The sequence below is a fragment of the Macrotis lagotis genome, chromosome X (assembly GCF_037893015.1).
Source record: "Macrotis lagotis isolate mMagLag1 chromosome X, bilby.v1.9.chrom.fasta, whole genome shotgun sequence".
NCBI lineage: Eukaryota > Metazoa > Chordata > Mammalia > Peramelemorphia > Peramelidae > Macrotis > Macrotis lagotis.
Window position 1 is genome coordinate 122998646 of NC_133666.1, and position 23485 is coordinate 123022130.

Here is a 23485-nt window from a genome sequence, read left to right on the forward strand (position 1 = left end):
TTAAGTGACTTGTCTAGGGTCCAGCTTCTAAGTCTAAGTATCATAGGTTGAATTTGAAATCAGGTCTTCCTGACTCCAAGTCCAGAACTTTATCCATTGCATCAGCAACAGCCTTTAATGCTTTAATGAATGTTGTCTTAGAGAAACCAGTATTTTGAAAAAATTGATAAAATAGTCATCAAACTCTTTAAAAAGGCAAAGATTGTAAAAAAAACAGGTTCATCTTTCCCTTGAAAGAGCTAGCATTGGAAAAGGGAAAGGTACAAAGAAGGGAGATAAAGAATGAGATTCAGTATACTATATTTATTTTCTTTCCTAGCTACATATTCTGTTTGGACATTTCTTTCTTCTCTTGCTTTATAGGCTGCTATGTCTTTCATGCTTCCCATGCTGCCCATGCTTGGGTAATAGGAAACAGTGATGCCTATCTTTTCTGCTTGTCTTGGCAGGCATTCCAGCTCTGAACCACTGTGACAGCAATAGCACAATTGCTTTTTCTGGCTGTAATTTTCTCTTTCTCTCCAGCAGATAACTAGTCTCCAAAGTCCACATACATTAAGGAGATTCTCCTTGACAGAAAGGAGCTTTTAAGATTCAATTTGCTTTATCAAATCAAATACTTAAAAAAACCCAGGAAAACTGCAGTGATAATTTGTATTTTCTTTATCTTTTTGTCCACTGCAAGATTCTAAAGCGGTGATCAACTATAGAATATCATTTGTGAAAGACTACCAATATCTGCTTCATATTTTCAAGGGTACATTTGTTACAGGTGTAAATAATTTTAATAAAAATCTTAATAAAAATGAGAAAATAATTAATTCCATTTATTTGATAAAAGATCATAGGATCATATCATTCTGTATATTTTATTTATATATATTATATTTTATATATATTATATATTTATATATATTTTATAGCCAATGGGCTATAAAACTGAACATAATCTTTGACCCAGCAATACCACTATTCGATCTTTAACCCAAAGAGATTTTCAAAATGGGAAAGGGCCTATCTGCACAAAAATATATATAGCAGCTCTTTTTGTGGAGGTAAAAAATTAGAAACTGAGGGGATGCCAATCAGTTGGGGAATGGATGAACAAGTTGTGGTATATGATTGTAATGGAATACTATTTGTGCTAAAAGAAAAGACAAGCAGGATGATTTCTGAAAAACCTGGAAAGACTTACATGCATGATGGAAAGTGAATGAAATGTACACAGAAAATGACAATATTATTTGATGCTGAAATGTGAATGACTTAGCTATTCTCAGTGATACAATGATTTAAGACAGTTTCAAAAGACTCATGATGAAAAATGCTATCTACTTCCAGAAAAAGAACAGATGGAGTCTGAATGCAGATTGAAGCATACTATTTTTCACTTAATTTTTTGTGGGATTTTTTTTGGTCTGTATTTTCTTCTACATCATGATATGAAATGTGGAACTATGTTTTGTATGATTGTACATGTATAACCTGTATCAAATTGTTTACCTCTTGGGGAAGGCTGAGGGGAGGAAGAGAATTTGGAACTCAAAAAGTTTTTAAATGAATGTTAAAAATTGTCTTCACACATATTTGGGAAAAATAAAATATTATTTAAAAAACCCAACTTCATAGGATCAAAGATCTGTAGCTAGAAGAGACCTCAAAAGTCATTTAGCCCAACTCCTCAGATTATAGATAACTAAATGGAGGTTCAGAGAAATGAAATTTGTTGCCTAAGTTACATAAGTATTAAGTGATAGAATCTGAATTTAAAACCAAATTCTCTGACTCTCCTGTACAGCTCTGCAAATTCAGTGTTTTCTTTATACACAATATATATTGCCAGCATCTTCCTATACTTAAGAATTTTTAGTTACTAATATGGGAGTCACATCAAAATCAACTATTTGCCAAGCCAGACAAAATCAATACCAAGTTAGAAGAATAAAGATGAGAAACAGACAAAATAAATAATTGTAAAAAGCTTCAACCTGTCTTATTTAAATAATTTATCAATGCCAAAAATTAAGAATTGAAAAAAAGACAAAAAAACAAAGAAAACCTGACTTCATTTCCTGCAAATTTATTTTTTAGATTGTTTTTTGCAAGGCAACCAGGGGTGAAGTAGCTTGCCAAAGGCCACACAGCTAGGTAATTATTAAGTGTCTGAGGCCGAATTTGAACTCAGGTACTCCTGACTCCAGGCCTGGTGCTTTTTCCACTGTGTCACCTAGCCGCCCATTTCCTGCAAAATTTTAACCAATATAAAGTAACAGAATGAGGAGGCAAAATAAATCTAGAAGCCATCTACTTTAGACAGCATACATTTCATCTCCTTGCTAAGTGGAAAGAAATAGCAACAATGACTTTGAATACAAAGTTATTTGTAAAACAATGAAGGAGGATGGTAGAATATTCCATTATTACATTATGAATGGTATATTACTGATAGTTCTGTATCCAAAGAGATCAAAGAAAGAAAAAAGGTCCTTTATGTATTTTAAAAAAAGATTTAGAGCAGCACTTTTTGTAGAGAGAAAAAAGTACTAATTAAGGTAAGTGCCCATCATTTGGGGAATGTCTGAACAAATTATGGCTTATAAATGTTATTGTCAGAAATGATGAAAGAAATTGTTTTGAAGAAACCTGGGAAGACTTGTATGAACTGATGCAGAGTGAAGTGGATGCAGAACAGTTTATTATTTAGCAACAATCTTGTAAAAACATACTAATTTAAAAAACTTAAGATCTCTGATCAAATCATGATCAACTATGGTTCTCTAGGACTAATGATAAAGATTTTACTTAACCTCTTGAGGGAGAGGTGATGGACTCATGGTGCAGAATAAGACATACATTTTTAGAAATAACTATTTTGAGAATTTGACTTGATCATGCATATTTGTATCAAGGATATTGTTTTTATTTTTTTCTCTTAGTGAAGAAAGAAGAGGGAAAAAGAAAAAATAAGTACTTGATAATTGAAAAAAATAGCAAACTAAATAGATATTTAATTTAATTGAATGCTCCCTATATGTTGTTAATAAGTTCCTGATTTTTAAAATAAATAAAAACAGCTTTTGGAAAAAAGAATTGACCATAGTTGCTCGTAAAAAGCTTCATACAGTTAAAAAAAAATTTTGTTCAGGAAATGTCTTTACATAGACTTCGCTCTGTGAATCCTGAACATTTTATACTTCATTTAAGCTCTACTACCGACTAGTACTTACAAAACCAAAGAAGATTCTCATGCATATTTCAGCTAAAAAAAGCAATCAATTAGCCTCTCTTCCTCTGCACTTTATAGACATGCAATCAATCTCACAATTGGAACATAATGTGAAACTCTCTTCTCTCTTCAGCGGAAAAAAACAAAATTTATTGCCTGTGATTATCTGACTGAGTGGTTATACAAGTAAGTTCTTTATCTTTTTGAATATTCAGATTCCCTAATAATATTTCAGAAATGTTAATATGTAATGTGACTGGTAAGATGAATACTTGTGTTTATTTTTTTTTTTCATTTCAACCAAATATTATGACATAATGATCAGTCAGAATCCAAAGAGGATAGATGAGCCATTCACAGAATTCTTCTCAATTCCATTTGTGGCAGATTGGCTAAAGATTCAGTAAGTACTATCAGATATATTTTTTAAAAAATATATAAATATTTTATCTATTTGTTTTTCCAACCACATGCAATGGTAGTTTTTACCAATCATCTTTTTTTTTTAGGTTTCTGCAAGGCAAATGGGGTTAAGTGGCTTGCCCAAGGCCACACAGCTAGGTAATTAAGTGTCTGAGATGGGATTTGAACCCAGGTACTCCTGACTCCAGGGCCAGTGCTTTATCTACTGCGCCACCTAGCCGCCCCACCAATCATCTTTTTACAAGGTTTTGAGTTTTACAATTTTTCTCCCTCCCTCCCCTCTCCCCTCCTCCTGATAGAAAGTAATCTGATATAGGCTTTGTATTTATCACCATGCTAAACACAGATTGATATTGAACATATTGTGAGAGAAGAATCACATCCAAATGGAAGAAAAAAAATAATATAATACATAAGACAACTTTTAAAAATTGAAGAGAATAAGCTCTGATTTTCATTTAAACTCCACAGTTCCTTCCCTGGATATGGATGCCCTCAGTTGGAGTCAGGAGTACCTGAGTTCAAATGTGACCTCAGACACTTAGTAATTGCCTAGCTGTGTGACCTTGGGCAAGTCACTTAACTCCATTGCCTTAAATAAAAATAAAAAAGTCATTAAAAATGTCTACTGTTTACCAGCATTATGTTAACCGCTGGGATACAAGGAAAGACAAAAAAACAGTCTTTGCTCTTAAGGAACTCACAATTCATTGGAACAGTCAAAAAGCAAAACAAATATGTACAGCCATAATAAATAGGAATAATTAATAGAGGGAAGGTACTAGAATTGAAATATTTAGAAAGATTTCCTGTGGAATAAAAAATTATAGCTAGGATTTGAAGGAAACCAGGGAAACCAGAAAGTAGGGATAAAGGAAAGCAATCCAGACATGAAGGACAGCCAGATAAAAATGGTGAGGTCATTATCATTGAATAAAGAGTACCTGGAGAAAATACAAAGACCAGTAAGGTGGGGGGTTGTCCTAGATTACGAAGGGCTTTGAATGCCAAACAGGATTTATATATGATCCTGGAGGCGCTACACTTATTTATTACACAAGAAAGATTCTTTGAAATGAAATACAAAGCTGTTTTTGAGCCTTATCTCTCCGGGTGTATCTTTTCAATATATTTGCATATAGTAAATCATAGATGGCATAAAAGATAAGTCATTAAGAATTAATCAAGTCCTGAGTATGTTGCTTTGATGTATTTTTCATATTTGGTCTTTTTCTGCCCTCCTTATTTGTAGATAAGGACATTGAAGGCATAAAGTTGCTAAATAGCACTTGATATTATTATTATTAAATTAAGTTTAATAATTTAATAAAAGTTTGAATTAGAGCCTTGATCATACCCCACTTTTCCCTACCTTTGCCTAGTAACTTATTGGAACTAATTCCCTTCTAATTTAGTTAGATCATTAATTGGTATTTATAAGATTTATATATGTAAAATAATTTGTAGTCAGTTATCTCTTGAAGTCTGGCGATTGCAGGTAGCTAAGGTGATGCAGTGACTAGAGCACCTGTCCTGGAGTCAGGAGAACCTGAGTTCAAATCCAGCTTCAGACACTTAATAATTACCTATATGACTTTGGGCAAGTCACTTAATCCCATTGCCTTAAATAAATAAAATTTTAAAAAAAGTCTGAGGATTAAGGACAACCCAAACAGCCCTATCAATATTCTTAAAATGTAGAACTTAATCTGAACCTTTCTAGTAGTGTAGCATTCTCTCTGGGTTCTTGAAGGTTATACATAACCAATTAAGTAAAAACTCTTTCAGGTCTTTCCAAACTAGAACACCTCAAATACTGACTGGTCTGTTGACAGACCACTGTTTTCCTGTTCCTGGATCTGGTTAAAATTAGTGCCTCATTATCCTCATAACTCTTCATCATAGAGATTACTTCTTTTTTACTACTCACTTTTTATCAGTGCCCTCAGTTGTTTCTGCCTCTCTGATTAGAGGGCCAGATGATGGAGCAAAAACCTCCTCAGAGACTCCCTTTCTGTCAGCCATCTCTTCATTTGCCACCAAAGGCTCTGCTTGATTTCAGTTCTGTCACCATCTTCATCAAACCCCATCACTGGGTAGGATACCCTCTGGTACTCTCCTCTATCAATGATCAACTTTCAATTTCCTTCTGTATATTACAGCCTAAGCTCCTTGAGGAGAGGAATTATCTTTTCTTTTTCTTATTTGCATCCCAACTGTTGAGCCTGTTGCTTGGGGGACAGGAGGGGCTTAATAACTGTTAATCATATCATATGTGACAGACACTGGAGATACAAATAAAAATGAATGAAACAGTTCTTATCCTGAAGGAGTTCTCATTCTATAACTATGAGCAGATATAAAATAAATGTTAAGGAAAATTTAAACATAAGGTATTTAGGGAGAAAAGGGCACTAGCATAGATGGATTACAAAATGGCCTCATGGGGAAGGTTGGACTTGAGTTATTGCTTAAAGGAAGAAAAGAATTATATAAGGCAGAATTAATAAGACAGTAAATTCCAGGCCTACATCACACTTGCTCAATGCAAAGGAAATAGAGTGCCCACTGATTATGAGGAACCAAGGGAAGACCATTGTGGAAAGGGGAGTAACCTGCAAGGAAACTGGAAAGATGGGATGAGGCCAGCCAACCAAACAATAAGGAGTCACTAGTGTTTATTGAGAAGAGCGACATGGTCAGATCCATACTTAAGGGGTAACATGTTGGCAGATGGAAGTGGGGAGAAACTTGTGGCTGGGAGACCAGTTAGGAGATAGTAAGACTAGTGAGAACCTAAAACTAAGTTGGTGGCTAAATGAGTAGATGGAAGACAGATGCAAAAGATGTTGTGGAGTAGGAATGGTAAAAAGCTAGCCAAGGCTATGAAGCTGGGAGACTAGAAGAATGGTGCTGCCATCAGCAGAAATAAGGAAGTATGGAAGACCAGAAGTTTTGAGAGGAAGGATAATGAGTTCAATTTTGGATATGCTAAGTTGAGAATATCTTCAGGATATCCAATTTGATCTAAAAACCAATTGATTAAATGGGATTGAACTCAAGGGAGAGACCAGCTTTGGTTATATAAATGTGTGATTCACCTGCATAAGAATGATATAATTAAAGTCATGGATGCTGATGAAGTCACTAAAAGAGAGACTAAAAGAGAGATTAGAGAGAGAGAAGAGAACCTACTATGTTGTAGGTACTATGCTAGGTAATAGACAAAAATGAAAAAGTTTCTGCCCTCATGAACCTTATTATTTTATAAATTTATAAATAAACATTATTTTATAAACTGACAAAGCACATCCAAGGTCACATTACAGAACCAGGATTACACCTTAGTTCTCCTGGCTCCTAAGTCAGTATTCAGACAGTCAGTCAAAAACATTTATTAAGGAAACACTGTGGATATAAAAAGAGATAATCTCCACATTCAAAAGAACTCACAATCTAATGGGGGAGACCCCAAGCAAACAAATATGCACAAACAAATTATTATATATATATATATATATATATACATATAGTAAATAGGAAATAATTAAGAGAAGGAAGGCACTAGAATGAAGAGGCATTAGGAAAGGCTTCTCATAGAATATAAGATTTTAGTTGTGATTTAAGGAAGCCAGGGAGATTAGTAGTCAAAGAGGAGGAAAAGAGAACATTCCAGGCATGGGGGGCAGCCAGAGAAAATGCCCTAAACCAAGAGATAAGTGCCTTGTTTGTGGAACAGCAAAATGAGTTGTGTCACTGAAGAGTATATCTCTGGGAATGAGGTGTAAGAGGACTGGAAAGGTAAGAGGGGACTAAGATATGAAGAGCTTTGACAGCCATGCAAGATTTTGTATTTGATCTTTGAGGTGATATATTTATTGAGAAAGGCTATGACATGTCATACCCACTCTTTAGGAAAATCATTTTAGGGGTTGAATGAGGATGGCTTGGAGTAGGGAGATCATGAGAAAAGAAGGCATATTTGAGAAATGTTGCAAATTTGAAATTGATTGGCCTTGGCAACAGCTTGGAGATGGGACAGGGGAGACATACATAGTCCAGGATCTTCCTAGGTTGTGAATCAGGGGAACTGGGAACATAGCATTGAGGACAACAACAACACCAAATAATACCATTACACTAACAGGGGGGTTAGGAAGTGGAAAGGGCATGGGAGAAAGAGAATGAGTTTGATTTTTAATATGTTACACATCCAGTTTGATAAGTCTGAAAGGCAATTAGAGATGTAAGATTAAAGGTCAGAAGAGAGGTTAGGTTAAGGCAGAATATTTGAGATTTGAGAATCATCAGCATTTGATGGTAATTTAATCCATGGGAGCTGATGTGATCATAAAGTGAAATAATACAGAAGGAAAAGAAAAGAGGACCCAGGACAGAACTCTGTTGTATACCCATGATTAGAGGGTCTGATCCTGAGGAAGATCTAACAAAAGAAACTTAGAAGAAGCAGTTAGCCAGGTAGGAGGAAAACCAGAAGAGTGATTTTCTTTGCATGCCACCATATCAAATGGAGTTTATTAAAAAATCTTTGTTTCTCATTTTGATTCTACAAATATCCCTAATTTTATTTCCATCATGAAATAGAAGAGCTTAAAATTTCAATTCAGCAAACATTTGTTAAATGCCTATTATATGTGAATTGTGCTAAGAATTGGAGATATAGACACCAAAAACAGTCCTTACCCTCACAGAGCTTACAGTCTACTGACAGGAAAATACTAATAGAAAATTAAGTACAAAATATATACAAAATCATTTCTGGGGAGCAGGAAATAGCCACTGGGGGAATCAGGAAAGATCTTATGTAAGAAATGGCACTTGAGCTGAGTTTTGAAAGAAGCTAGAGATTCTTTGAGGTGTAGATGTGAGGAAGATTTATGCCAGCCATGAAGGACAGCCTGTTCAGACACTTAATGGTAACGGTAGATCAAAAGTCCTTTACAGGGAATGGCAGGTAGACCAGGTCGGTTAGAATGCTGAGAAAGTAAGCCTTGAGTCAGATTCCAAAAGGCTTTAAAAACCAAAGAGAAGTTAACATTTTGTCCTAAAGGCAAGAAGAATCCCACTAGAATTTCTTGAATACTATCTTGAATACTATAGCTGCACCATACTCAGCTGATAGAGTTGTGGAATGGTCTGGTCACTCTGAAAAGCAATTGGAAAATACCAAATTCTATATTCATTGACTCCTAGGCATATAATTCAATGAGAAAGGACTCATGTAAAAGATGCTTAAGTAACACTTTTTTGTTGTAGCAAAGAATTACAGAATAATTAGTTGCCCATTAGTTGGGGAATGATTAAAAAAATATGGAGCATGAATGCAATGGAATACTTTTGCACCAGAAGAAATGAGAGAAAGGATGGATTCAGAAAAACATGGGAAGACTTGTATGAAATGGTACAGAGCAAAGTGACCAGATCTAGGAGAACATTTTATACAGTTACTACTGCACTGAAAGGAAAAGTAAATTTGAAAGACTTAAGAATTATGATTAATGCCATGAACTCAAGAGGACCAATAACAAAGCATGCTACTTACATCCTGATAGAGGTGATGGGCATGAGATTCAGAAAAAGATACACATTTTTAGGTGAATTTTCTTGCCTTAAATGGATTTATTGAATATAAGAAAAGGCTTTTATTTTCTTTTTAATGTAGAAGGAAAATTTTAGGAGGAGAAGGAAAAGTGATAGTAATGAAGCATTTGTAAAACAGAAGAGAACAGAAAGAGGTCTGGAGGAAGACTCAAGCAAGAAAGATAGCTTTAAATCTAACATGCAGAATTTATCACTTTTTTTTAAAGAGGCAAGCTGTTTATGATAGAGACTCAGTTTCTTATGCAGTCTTTCTATTCTTCTTTGTATGAGGAAATGCTTGTGTTAATTAGTGTCTGTTACATACAGAAAACTATAACATTTAAAAATTATTTTAAAAAGAATATCTCTTTGCCAGCTATTTGGGGAGTGATTTGGAGAGGGAAGAAATAAGAGACAGGGAGAATGTTGTATTATAGTTCAAATGAGAAGTGATTAGGGCCTAAACTAAGGTGGCAGGTATGTTAATCCAGAAAAGGGAATGAAGATGATATTATATAGAGGTAGATTAACAAGACTTGGCAACTAACTGGATATGATAGCTGGAGATGAGAAGATTCAAGGATGGATTTGGGGGTGCATAGTTAGCTAAATGTAAAGACTGTGATACCCTCTATAGAAATAGACAAGTTAGGAAGAGGAGTCAGTTTTCTGTTTTGGATGTTCAATTTCTTGGATGTAATGTTGGAGATTATAATTTATCATTTTTTTTTTAGATTTTTCAAGGCAAGGGGTTAAGTGGCTTGCCCAAGGCCACACAGCTAGGTAATTATTAATTGTCTGAGGCTGGATTTGAACTCAGGTATTTCTGACTCCAAGGCCAGTGCTCTATCCACTGTGCCACTTAGCCGCCCTATAATTTATCATTTTAAAAAAAGTATTAAGGAAAAGAAATAGGATTTTCTCCCCCAGAAAGAAAAAATATTGATAGAGTTTTTCAAATGCAAATGACTACTTTATCATTGGAGAAGGTATTGTTTCATAAGAAAGGTTGAGAGTTCTTTTGGGAACCACTGGGAACCACACAGCAAACCACCCTGAACCCTTCAGTGTCTTCAGATATAAAATAAAGAAATGCAGGGTGGAGCCAAGATGGCGACAAGAAGGGATTCAGTCTTAGGAGCTCTATGATAAAATTCATCAGCTAAGGACTCTAACTAAACTTTCGAGAGACAGAACCCACAAAGGGACCCAGTGAGGCAGTTCTCCTACTCAAGGTAACCCAGAAAAGAGCAGAAAGGCTCTGCTCCCCAGGATCGGAGAGGTGGCCTGCCAGAGGGGTGGCCTGCCAGAGCCAAAGAACTTCAGTCTCCCGGAGGCAGCCCCAGGGTGCTGGGAGTCTCAGCTCATAGCAGCGAGGGAGTCTCCTGAGCTGCACCCCGAGGAACACCAGGCACAAAGTGGGGGAACAGCGGGGGACCTCTGTCAGAGCGAGCATGTGAAGCCCAGCCCTCAGGGCACACAGCTAACAGCATGGTCTTTCCCCAGCCCTGATCCAGGAAACAGAAGCAGGCGGAGCCGTAAGCAGGAGCCCCCAGGGCATGAGCCCACTGAGCTGAGGGAGGGGAGTGAAGAGAGAGTGCAGAGCTCTGTCCTCTGCCCCTGGAACAGGACTCTGGGGCTCTGACCACATTCAGATCCTGATCCCAGTCTAGGCCCCCCCATAGAACAGCAGGGGCCCCCCACCTCAGCCCCCTGGTAGAGGGGGGCGCTTATGGTCATTCACAGACCAGGAGGGAGGACAGAGCATCACACACTGAGACCCTTGTGGGAGTGTCCGAAAAGCTCAGGAAGCACCCCCAAACCAGGCCCAGGCCGGGAAAATGAGCAAGCAAAGAAACAAAAGGAAGACTATTGAGAAATATTTTGCAAATGAGCCCAAGAAGGATCAAAATACTCAGTCTGAAGATGAGGAAGCACAAGCTCCTGCATCTAAAGACTCCAAGAAAAACAGAAATGGGGCTCAGGCTATGACACAGCTCAAAAAAGACTTTGAAAATCAAATGAGGGAGTTGGAAGAAAAACTGGGAAAAGAAAGGAGAGAGATGCAGGAAACACATGAAAATGAAGTCAGCAGCTTAGTCAAGGAAATCCAAAAAAATGCTGAAGAAAATAGCGTACTAAAAACCAGCTTAGGTCAAATGGATAAAACAGTTCAAAAAGTTATTGAGGAGAAGAATGCCTTAAAAAGCAAAATTGGCCAGATGGAAAAAGAGATAAGAAAACTCTCTGAGGAGAACAAATCCTTCAGACAAAGAATAGAATTCAGGGAGATTGATGAATTTACCAGAAATCAGGAATCAATACTTCAAAACCAAAAAAATGAAAAATTAGAAGAAAATGTGAAATATCTCATTGAAAAAACAACTGATATGGAAAACAGACTTAGGAAAGATAATTTAAAAATTATTGGAATACCTGAAAGTCATGATCAGGAAAAGAGCCTTGACATCATTTTCAAAGAATTACTACAGGAAAATTGCCCTGATATTCTAGAAGCAGAGGGCAAAATAGAAATGGAGAGAATCCACAGATTCCCCCAGAGAAAGAGATCCCAAAAAACCAACCCCTAGGAATATTGTAGCCAAGTTCCAGAACTCCCAAGTCAAAGAGAAAATATTACAAGCAGCCAGAAGGACACAATTCAAATATCGTGGAGCTGCAGTCAGCATCACACAGGACTTAGCAGCAACTACATTGGAAGCTCGTAGGGCTTGGAATATAATATACTGGAAGGCAAAAGAGCTTAGAATGCAGCCAAGAATGAACTACCCAGCAAAGCTGAATGTCCTCTTGCAGGGAAAAAGATGGACTTTCAATGAACCAGGGGAATTTCAAATGTTCCTGTTGGAATGGCCAGAGCTGAACAGGTTTGATCTTCAGATACAGGACTCAGGTGAAGCATGGAGATTAGAGGAGAGGGGGGGAAATATGAGGGACTTAATGAGGATGAACTGCATGTATTCCTGCATAGAAAAATGACACTGATAATACTCATATGAACCTTCTCAGTTAATAGAGCAGGTAGAGAGAGCTTTTATAGTTGAAGCACAGGAGAAAGCTGAATTCGTAGATAAAATATGGTGTGAAAATGGAGTCAATAGAAAAAAAGGGAAATGGAATGGGAGAAAGAAAAATGAGAGGGGGAATAGTCCAAGATATTTCACATAATAAGATTTTTTTTATTACAATGAGCTATTGCAATGATATGGAAGGGGGGATGCAAGGGGGAATGAGGGAGCCTTTGCTCTCATCAGAGATGGCTAAGAGAGGAAACAGCATATATACTCAATGGGGTATAGACATCTGGAGTAAGAAGGAGCAGGGAGCAGGGGGAAGGGGTGGGGATGTGAATAAAGGAGGAGAGGATGGACCATTGGGGGAGAGTGGCCAGATATAACACATTTTCTTTCTTACTTCTTGCAAGGGGCTGGGATTGGAAGGCCTGCCCAGGACCACAGGGCCAGGTGGATTCTGGGCCTAAGGGGTGGTATGGGGGCTCAGGGCTTCTTGGCCCCAGGACCAGGGATCTGTCTGCTGTGCCACTCAGCGACCCTACAGCAGAGTCAGAGTGAAAGGAGAGAGAAAATGGAGTACGTGGAAGTGGAGAAATAAGAAAGGAGGGAGTTGCGATCAGCAATGGCAACGGTGGAAAAATATGGAAATAAGTTTTGCGATGGACTTACCATAAAGAATGAGATCCACCCATGCCAGAGTTGTTGGTGTTGGAACAAAGACTGAAGCGCATTTTTTGTTATTATTATTTGGGGGAGGGTACAGGGCAAGTGGGGTTGGATGGCCCCCCTGGGGCCACATAGCAGGGTGATCTTTGGGTGTCTGGGGCCAGATTTGGACCCAGGTGCTCCTGGATCAAGGGCCAATGCTCTGTCTGCCACCCAGCCACCCCTACTATTATTACTATTTTATTTTATTTTGGGTCTTTTTTTCTTTCTTTTTTTTGGTTTTTGCAGGGCAGTGGGGATCAGGTGGTTTGTAGGTCACGCGGCTGGGTGATTGTTGGGTTTACGAGGCTGGATATGGACTTGGGTGCTCGTGGCTCCAGGGCTGGTGCTTCGTCCATTGCGCCACCTGGCCATACCTACAATTATTACTATTATTTTTTTATTTTAATATTTTTCTCTCCCCTTTACTTTTTTCGCCCAAGCAAGTCTATCTATATTCATGGGGGAGGAGGGGTATTTTGTTTACTTGTAAATAAGAATATTTTATTAATGTACAAAAACATTTGTACAAAATGAGAATAAAAAATAAATTAAAAAAAAAGAAATACAATTTTCTTTAGTCACTTATTTCCCTTTAAATAATATTTTCTACTCCCTAATGTTCTATTTCTTATACGTAGTCATGAATTGAAAGGTATTTCTTAAATCTAAAGAATTATTTAGCATCTTCTATATGCTCTGCTCCTAATTGCACAACCCAGTTTCAATTTTATTTTGAACTCCAGATGGGATCAACCAGTTAAAAGTTTTAAAATCATGCCTGTAATCTTTAGATTGTATAAAATTTAGTTTTTCTTATGGGTCAAAACCAATAGACTTGAGATTTGTTCAGATTCACTTGCAGAAAAAAAAGGCACAAAGTTCAGAGGTCTACTGTTGACTTTCTAAATCTCATATCCCAAGGGATGAGATTCATGAAAGACATTGTTAAAAGGAAGAACTTCAATGAAGCAAAAACTGGCTTTAGAAGAAGAAAAGATCACATTCCAGCCAAGTCCTCTGCTACAAGACAAAAACCTGTAAGACAATACTTTTGCATTACTCAGCAAAATACAGAGGCAAAAATTAAAACAACACTTCTGTACATTAGGTCAAGCCCATCACTGTGACAATATCTTTCTGTTGTTTTATAGCAACAGAAAAAAATCTTGGACTCCCAGTATGATAAATGATATATTATATATTAAAGATATTCTTTCCTCTAAAATCCATATTTAAACAGTTTCAGGGTAAGACATAAGTCTGGCATATAATGTTGATGAAAAAAATTTAGAACATTAATCTAGTTGTGTATGTGTGAATTTCTATCTGTATTTTTTAGATGTTAGAATGACTCAGGAAACTGAATGTTGTCTTAATATGATCTCCCTTTAAAAATTCAGTTCAATTGAACAAACATTTAATAAATGCCTTCTGGGAGCTAGTCATTGGATATGACAAAAGTAGCTCATATTCTTCTGAGAAGTAGCTTTTATAATTCTAGAAAGTCACAACATTTGTACAGATAAGGGAATTTGGAAAAGCTTCAGAAAGGAGATGGTAGCTGCTCTCAAGAGTATGAATTTTGAATTTTGAAAAGACCAGTATGAAGAAGGAGAACATTCTAGGCATGGGAGAGGGTTTGAGGGAAGATAGAAGGTTGAGTTTAAAACCGAAGAAAAATTATTTTGAGAATTAGAATATACAGCAATGCAAAGTTTCTCTTTATTCTCACTCACATGAGAAACTTGATGTGGGTGGTCCTGTTATATACATTTCACAGTGTATTTTCTTTTACTGGTGTTTCTAGCTTAAGGAACCTCTGAAAACAGTTGTTTAGCATAGGCACACATAAATGTACCCTCAGGGACTTTGTTGGTTTTTAAAGCAAATGTTTATGGGATACCCAATGATGACATTATTTTGTTTATTTTATCAAACTAAAAATCATTAAATTTAACTAAATTTATTTTTTGTTCATCTATTTATTCTTATTTTTGTACAAATGAAGCTTTTTATACATTACTAAAATATTCTTGTTTAAGAGTAAACATAATACCCCCTCCCCCCCAAAAAATATAGATACATGAGCGATAAAGTAAAGGAAAGAGAAAATAAAATAAGATTAAAATTAATAATAATAATAATAATAATAAGTGCAGCCAGGTGTAACAGTGGACAGAGCGCCGGCCCTGGAGATATGGAGGTGGGGGAAGGCAAAGGGGAATGAGGGAATCTTCACTCCCATCAGAGGTGGCTAGGAGAGGAAACAGCAGATATTTATATATACTCAATGGTGTGTAGACATGTAAGGTAACAAGGAGAGAAGGGGAACAGAGGGAAGGGGGAAGGGAGGGGGATGTGAATGATGGAGGAGAATAGACCGTGGGGGAGAGTGGTCAGATATAACACATTTTCTTTTTTACTTCTTGCAAGACGCTGGGATTGGATGGCCTGTCCAAGACCATAGGGTAGGGTGGATGCTGGGCCTAAGGGGTGGTATATGGGCTCGGGGTCTCTGGGCCTCAGGGCCAGGGATCTGTCTGCTGTGCCATTAAAGTTATTTTAAAAAAAAATAAAAACCAGGGGTGGCTAGGTGGCACAGTGGATAGAGCACCGGCCCTGGAGTCAGGAGTACCTGAGTTCAAATTTGACTTCAGAAACTTAATAATTACCTAGCTGTGTGACCTTAGGCAGGCCACTTAACCCCTTTTGCCTTGCAAAAACTAAAAAAAAAACCCAAAATTTAAAATTAAAATAAAATAATAAAAATAAAAACTAAATGCAAAAACTAAAATGCAAACTTTAAAAATGAGATAAAAAATACCAAAAAAGTTTTGAGACTTTTGACTGACTAGTTCATTCCATTCTGCATGCTGTGGTCTACCCCACAGTTATTCTCAAGTGTTTATTGGTCACCACCCAGGGTCCAGTACAGATGATGTACTAGTGCATTATGTATACACTGTAGCTAGTATAGATAATGTAAAGATAAAAGGGAAAAAGAGTATCTACCCTCAAGTAGCTTACATTCTACCAGGGGAATTCAGGGTAGGATTGTAAAGCTGAGAGATAAAAAAGGATAGTGGTGTCTTGGAAAGAGCTAGAGAAGTAGGAAGGAGGTGAATTATGGAAGGAAAATAATAATGTAATTATACAATGTACTTGACTCACTAAGAAACATTTTCTATTATATTGGGTCAATAGTGGTATCTTTATAAAAACAAAAAAGATTTTCAGGAAACAACATTTTACATGTTATGAGAACCTTTTAACATGGTAAATTTCAGTACAGCATTTTTAAAACTTTTGCATGTGATTAAAAGCCTCTCCATATTAATTGTGATTAGCCTCTGAATCACAAAAGATGGTAATTTTCTCAAAAGATTTTACAATTTCTTGCTTTTTTTTCACTAGATGAAGTCATAGAAACAATATTCTACCAATGTTTTCCTAAGTTAAAATGTTATGCTAACCAGTTACAAGAAAGGGAAATGTTCTAAAATTTATGGACTGAGCTATAATTAAGAGTTATTACTCCCAGGGCAAGCAGCCTGGAATATAAGCTCAATTGAAAGCAGGGGGTTAAGTGGGAAACAGAGTCCCTAGGATGTCAACTTGCTGGAGAGGATGGGGGGAAAGGAAGATGTGGCAGGTAAAGGAGTTCACTCTAGCCCACTATATTAGCTTTTTATCTGAATTAATTATTCCTGCCAATTAAGCTTCTGAAGCAATGCTAGTGTTGCCAGTGACCTCTAAATTTGATGTCTTCTAAATTCAGCAAAACCTCAGTTGCTCTTCTCCTTTATGGCTCTGCCTACATACCTTTTTATTCAAACTGTCAAGGTATCCAGAGTATGTCTTGTAAAGACTACTACCTGAAAGCTGTGGAGAGATCTTATGATGTGCAGTGCATTATTTTCTAAACACTATTATCTCTATACAGAAATTATTTCCAATTACAGGTTTGATAAAATGGTACTATGTTCTCTGTGTAGGAGAATGATTCAGCTTGCTGCTGGGGTAATAGCTGCTTGACTATCTCTAAGGGTGGAGATTAGTGAAAGGAAAAGGGAAGATCCCTTCTTCATAACTTAGATTTCTAATAGCTACTTGTTTCTCACTGCTAGAATTACATGGAGTTCCAAAGTTGGAGTTCAAAGACCTTTGTAACAGTATCTTAATGATTAGTTATTAGAATATCTGGAAAGTCAAATTTGGATAGGCCCTACTATACCTACAACAAAATGTTTGTTGTTCAGAATGCAATGTAACAATAGAAAACCTCAGAGGTACCATACTGAGAAACAAGTCATGAATGAGTGCAATGGTTTTGGAGCCTTTTTATTAGTGAATAATAAATGATAGATGAAAATTACTCATTTTAATTGTAAATATTCAAAGTATAATTGTAAAAATAAAATTATAAAAGCTTGAAGGAATTTGATTAATTGTTGATTTTAAGTGTGGTAGAAGACATCTTTTTCTAGTTAATTATTTTCACCTTCATTTTGACTGGAAGTTGAATGGAAACAATCTCAACTACTTAACTGTAACAAAATTTTAACAAAAACTTAATAAAGTTGCAAAGAATCAGGATCATGGAAGTTTTTTTCTTATTTTATTCTCTTCAATAAGATTTTGAATTGAAATCCTTTCCTTGATCTAGAGAAGATTTAATTTAATTTCTCTGCTTCTTTTCCAATACAATTTACTTGCACTGTGGCATTTTCCTCTGAATATTATTGGCCATTGGATCTAACATTTACTAAGCATCAGCACAGGTGCCAATAAATTTCAATAAATTAAAAATCAGTCAAGACCAGAAAGCCCAGTAATGCTTTCATTCAAAAATCAAAGCCCATCTTTTTGATATGATTGATTTTTTCTAGTCAGTGCCTGTTTTATTTACATTTGGAAATGGTTTTATGATGCAAAACTATTAAAAAAATTTGGATTGATGCCACTAAAATAGTTTTTGTGGAAACATACTCAGCAGTATTGTGAAATGGTATGACCATGCTAGTATTTTTGGCTTGGAATTGTCAGTTATAATTTTTCAACTAGAGTTATAGCTGCCTTCTGCCTTGATTGTGATATATTCACGGTCTTCTGTCCCCCCCATCTCTTTCATTGTGAATGGGCTGTGTGACTCATACTCTGTTTTTATTTGATCTGAAGCCAGTTGCAAATATTCCAAAGGAAAAAACCAGAACTGGCATGATTTCTACTCCTTCAAGCTGGCCTGCTAGAATGATGGATAATTGTTAGTGACTACTTTACTGAAGATTGAGTCCTTTCTATTTTGCCTGATTTACTTTGGCCTTTCCATATTTATTCTTAGTTCATAAACTAGACAGCTCTCCATTATTTAACCATGAAAGCAGTGTTGTCAATAGTGGTAGCCTTGCATTACCAATTAAGTCTCTTGGAAATCTCATTTTGCTTTATCTTATGAAGCAAAAGACTTCAGTGTTTTATTACTAGTGAAAGTCTTTTGGCTAATGTGAGTAATGGGTTATAAAATGAGAAGTTCCTATTCTCCTTCTAATCACATAAAGTAATAATACTTCTGCCCTCTGTGAAAGATCAGATATCAAAAACATTTTAAACAGGAAAACTAGAAGTCTCAGAAGAAAAAAAAGAGCAGCAACAAATTCTCTTTATTTCACACCAATTGTTCATTCTTGAACTTTTTCCTGATTTATAGACTAGCTAATATATTCAGCAGAGTTAATAATAAATGGTTTCATAGGGATAACACTTAAGGATTTTTCCCCTTTTTGAGAGGCAGAATGGTGAATGAAATAGATGCAGGATGTGAAGGCAGAGAAGTGCTGGCTTCAAATTTTGCCTTCTATATGTCCCAGAGTCATAGATTTAGAGATGAAAGGGACCTTGGAGAACATCTTATCTGATTCCGTCATTTATAGGTGAGGAAATTGGTGCTCAGGGAGGTTAAATGATTTACCCAACATTATATTATTTGTGGATCAAATTTATCCTCCAAATTATCTCCCCCATTAGACTATGAGTACCTTGAGAGCAAGGGCTGCCATATACCTTTGTATCATCTTACTTTATGCTTGTACATAATAGGCATTGATAGATACTGGTTGCCTAAGAGAAACAAGATTTGAACCTAAGTACTTTAACTCCAAATCCAGTAATTTTCCCATGACAGCATGCAAAACTAGAGGACCCATTGGATTTGGAGAGACAAGACAAAGTCAAGGATGACTCTCAGTTTTTAAGTCTAAGGGAATGACAAAAAAAGGGGAAATCATGGAAGGGAGATCCTGACTTTGAGGCATAGAAGAATGTTGGCTTGTTTTTGTTTTTGTTATGTCACACAGCACTAAGTGGTAGAACGGGACTTGAACTGAGGTTCCTTGATTCCCAATCCAACAGTCCTCCCACTATACCACATTTGACTCTTGAAAGGTCATTCACTATGCTGAGTATAGCTGTGGATGTGACTTCAAAGAATTGAAATAGTCTTGAGGGTATGAGCTAAACTCACAAAAAGAGCCATTGAGATTACCTTGAGAAGAGACTTGTAGCAACTGCAATTAGGGAAGAACCCACCGATTTTTAGTGGGGCTGACGAACTGGACAGAGGAGCTAGAAATGGCAGTTTTACAGAGAAGCCAGACATTCCACTGGGGACCAGCACTAGGAGGATGTGTTGTGCAGCCTAACATATTTTCCTTCACATTGTGGTAAACTGTGTTCCCCTATGTTGGATCCAGGCAACCTCCAGCCATTGCCAAGGCAACCACAGGAAGGACATGAAATTCAATAAATCAAGTAAGATTTTTTAGGGGTGAATTAATCAAATATTTGAGCAAACATAGCCCTCAAATGATTTTTAAATACCTCTTAGAAAAAATTTTCCCTACTTCTGCCCTAGGTGTATAGATGGGATTTTACTTTTTTATCTTTAAATTAAATTAAGTGGCAAAAGAAAAATGGAAACAGCAGCCTCAAATTAGGGGTAGAGGACATAGGGTTTTTTTTTTGTTGTTTTGGGTTTTTTTAGGTTTTTGCAAGGCAAATAGGGTTAAGTGGCTTGCCCAAGGCCACACAGATAGATAATGATTACGTGTCTGAGACCAGATTTGAACCCAGGTACTCCTGACTCTAAGGCCAGTGCTTTATCCACTATGCCACCTAGCCACCCTAGGACATAGTTTTGAAGTGTGCCTTTATCTTAGTGTTTAGGGGCCCATATTTGAGAGAAACCCAAGCTACATTGCCATGGTTATGTTCTTAATGTGGGAAAGTAAAAAAAGGAGACAAGAGTAAAAACTAAGACATTCTTTTTGTTCTTTTTGCTATTGCTAAAGAAGGATTTCATGCCACTTCCACCAAACTGATATGTCTTCACAGAAGTGGAGAAAAATAATGAATAGTGGTTACTAGTGGATAGCAATATTTAACTGAGGAAATAAGTTTTTAATAATTCGTTTCTGTTTTACCTCTAAGATTTACTCTTTCCACCCTCTTAACTTCTCTCTCTCCCCATAATGGTTTGGAGAGTGTACCTTCTTGTTTGTAATGATTGGCCCTCTTTGTAAGTGGGTGGAAGTGGGAAAGGAAGAGGAAAGAATTAGAGCAGATTATTTTAAATGTGGAGCACTTTTCTAAAAGAAGCAAGAGAAACCCCATCACTCAGTCATTTTAAAATGATTTGCCTAATCATAGAAAACAAGAATTATTAACACAAATGTGTGAGCATACACACATACACAAAACACACACACACACACACACACACACACACACACACACACACAATACACCACTGACTGGAAATGGACCAAATAACCTCTTAGATCATTCTTGTTTTTTGATTTCTTTGAGTCTAGAATGGACCAAATTGAATATGCAATATTACATATTCTTTTAATTCTTAAAAAAAATTTCAAAATCAAGGGAAAAGTCACCTGCTCAAAATATGTATATAGCTCAAGATTTGTCAATCTCATTGACCACTTTAGATGGGTTTTTGTTTTGTTTCATTTTTGGTCAAAGGCTTAGATGCAATGAAATCACTTGTTTTTGAGTCTGTTGCAGCAGATCCCATCTGAATGCAATTTACTTTTGGTAATTTGAATCAATTATTTCTCTCTCTTCACATCAAAAAGTCTTAATCTTTATATATTGTGTCCTTGTATTCTTGAATGAAATTTAATATTACAGATTTTGATTTAATACTTTATTGAGTCAGATATAGAGTAGCATTTCAATGATGAATGTTTCTGTAAGTCTTTTATATCAAAACTCAAGAGAAAACTATGATTTAAAAATATTTTATGGCTACTGAGTGATATAGCAGCTAAAATAAATACTCCCCTGTTAGTTAACACTATAACTAACAGAGCATGTGAGATACTTTATTGCTTTTTAATATATGTAAATGTATCAACTTATAAATATGTAAGAATTTAAATCTCTTCATCCAGAAAACATCCAAACTATTATATATAGACAGTTCTATTTTTGCATTGGCAAAGAAGAGAGTGTCTACTTAATTAATTTTTCTTCATTAGAAATTTAGAATGAGTTCAGAATCCTGGTTTCAGATTGTCTAGAAAAGTCAGTTTCATTTGATTCTGGAATTTTGTCTATATAGTATTATGTAAATAATAGTTGGCAGAGTAAGGAAACAGGATTTTTGCTTTAAGGATTCTCTAACAGAAAAAGTGTATTTTCAGCTCTATAATACTATATTGATTTTAAAACGTCACAAAAATTCCACATAAAACATAAGCACAATAATTTTCATAAATGGAATTGTTAGTCTCTAAGAAATAGATAAGGATATTTAATGAGAATGGTAATTATGCTGTCAAAGGTATTTCAGAGAATGAGGGATAAATGGAAACATAACCATTTTAATATTTTTTTAGTCCTAGGGCATCAATTCCTCTATCTCTCCTTCTATCAGAAGATAAAGCAACCCTCATCATCCAGTCATTCTGGAGAGGCTATCTGGTAAGACTAATATGTAGTTACCATATTTGGTTTGATGTTGAGTTTTTGTGACTCAGAAAGCACATGATAAAACTTTTAAATAAATTCTATAAACAGAGGTTACTATTAATAACACCCAGACCTCCAGAGATCCCTGGTAATAGATGTGATTCTTTGTAAAAGAAATCTCAAAAAGTAATTCTGACTTCTTTCTGAAATACATTTTTATTTAATTTAAAGTACCTCTAAACTTACAATAAAAAGTTAAAACAGGTTATATATGCTAAAATAAATATAATATTTTTCTACTCCCAGGTTATTTTTTTAGAGTTAAATATTCTCAATTTTTCAATTGATATGAATTTGCTAGTTGTTATTCTGATCTTTTTTTTAGAGAAGTAGTAAAATTCTGCTTAAGTCTGAAAGATGTTTAAGAGACCAGTTCACAGATCAAGTATGGTGTAAACCATTATAAAGAAAGCCTCCTTGAATAGAAGTGGATTTGGACATATTTGACTGTCCCATCACAGAGGGATTTTATGTTTTAGCGGGTGTGATCATACATACTACAGAGATGGCATAGGAAAATCAAATAGTCATGAATTCTAGTTCTAAATCTAACCAGTGAATCACAGCAACATAGATTAGGTTTTGAATAGAAGGAAGAAACCTTTAAGGTCATCTAGTCCAACTCCCTTATCTTAGGATCAAGATGCCAATGACTTATCCTAAAGATAAGAAATAGCAAAGTGAAAAAATAAACAAATAAATAGCAAAATGGGGGGGATCAAGTATAGGTCTCTGGGTTCCAAATTCAGCACTCATTCCATAATACCATACAGTGAAGATTTATTGGGTTCATCCTTTGTTCAAGGTATCCTGTGTTAATAGGGATAAAGAAAAATATAAGGTATGTTCCCTGACCTTGAAGAATTTACATTATGTTTGGGAAGAAACATATTGAAGCGTGACTATATAGGCAATTATTAAGTGTCTGAGGTCAGATTTGAACTCAGGTTCTCCAGGGCTGGTGCTGTCTCTTCACTGTGCCACCTAGCTGGCCTATCCCCATTTTACAAGAGATGAAATTGCAGCTTAGGCATGTGAAGTGACTTGTGCATGGATAAATATTCCTCTTTTACAGAGGAATCTGAGGTTCTGATAAGTGAAATGATTGGCAGTCACATGGCTAATTCCTGTTAGAAGTGGGAATTGAATGAAGGTCTACAGGTCCAAAGTCAATTAAACTACACAACAATGTTAAGTGAATGATCTAGATAATGCTTTAATGATAATGATAATGCTTTAAGAATTCAGAAGAACCATACTGTAACCATACAGAAAGTTGGCCTGAGAACCCTGGGTTTAAGTCACTTAAACTGGAACATATTGACTATGTGACCCTGAGAAAGTCACTTAACTAAGTTGCAAAGCAAGTACCCATCTTTATGGGTAGAGGATTTCCTGTACCAGCACAATTATAGATTAGGTCTAGGAGGGATTACTCCCTGGGAGT

The 23485-nt window shown here is 36.0% G+C and overlaps 1 protein-coding gene across 7 annotated transcripts in view; it reads left to right on the plus strand.

Moving 5' to 3' along the window:
• IQCK (IQ motif containing K) overlaps positions 1-23485 on the plus strand; it is a 153587-nt gene that overhangs the window by 71788 nt on the left and 58314 nt on the right. For 6 of the 7 annotated variants that reach the window (XM_074205303.1, XM_074205306.1, XM_074205300.1 and 3 more), the window contains 3 exons: positions 3360-3412; positions 3552-3629; positions 21906-21990. In XM_074205303.1, coding sequence (XP_074061404.1) covers positions 3360-3412; positions 3552-3629; positions 21906-21990 — 216 coding nt within the window. The remainder of the gene's footprint in view (positions 1-3359; positions 3413-3551; positions 3630-21905; positions 21991-23485) is intronic. The other variant, XM_074205301.1, reaches the window with a different exon arrangement.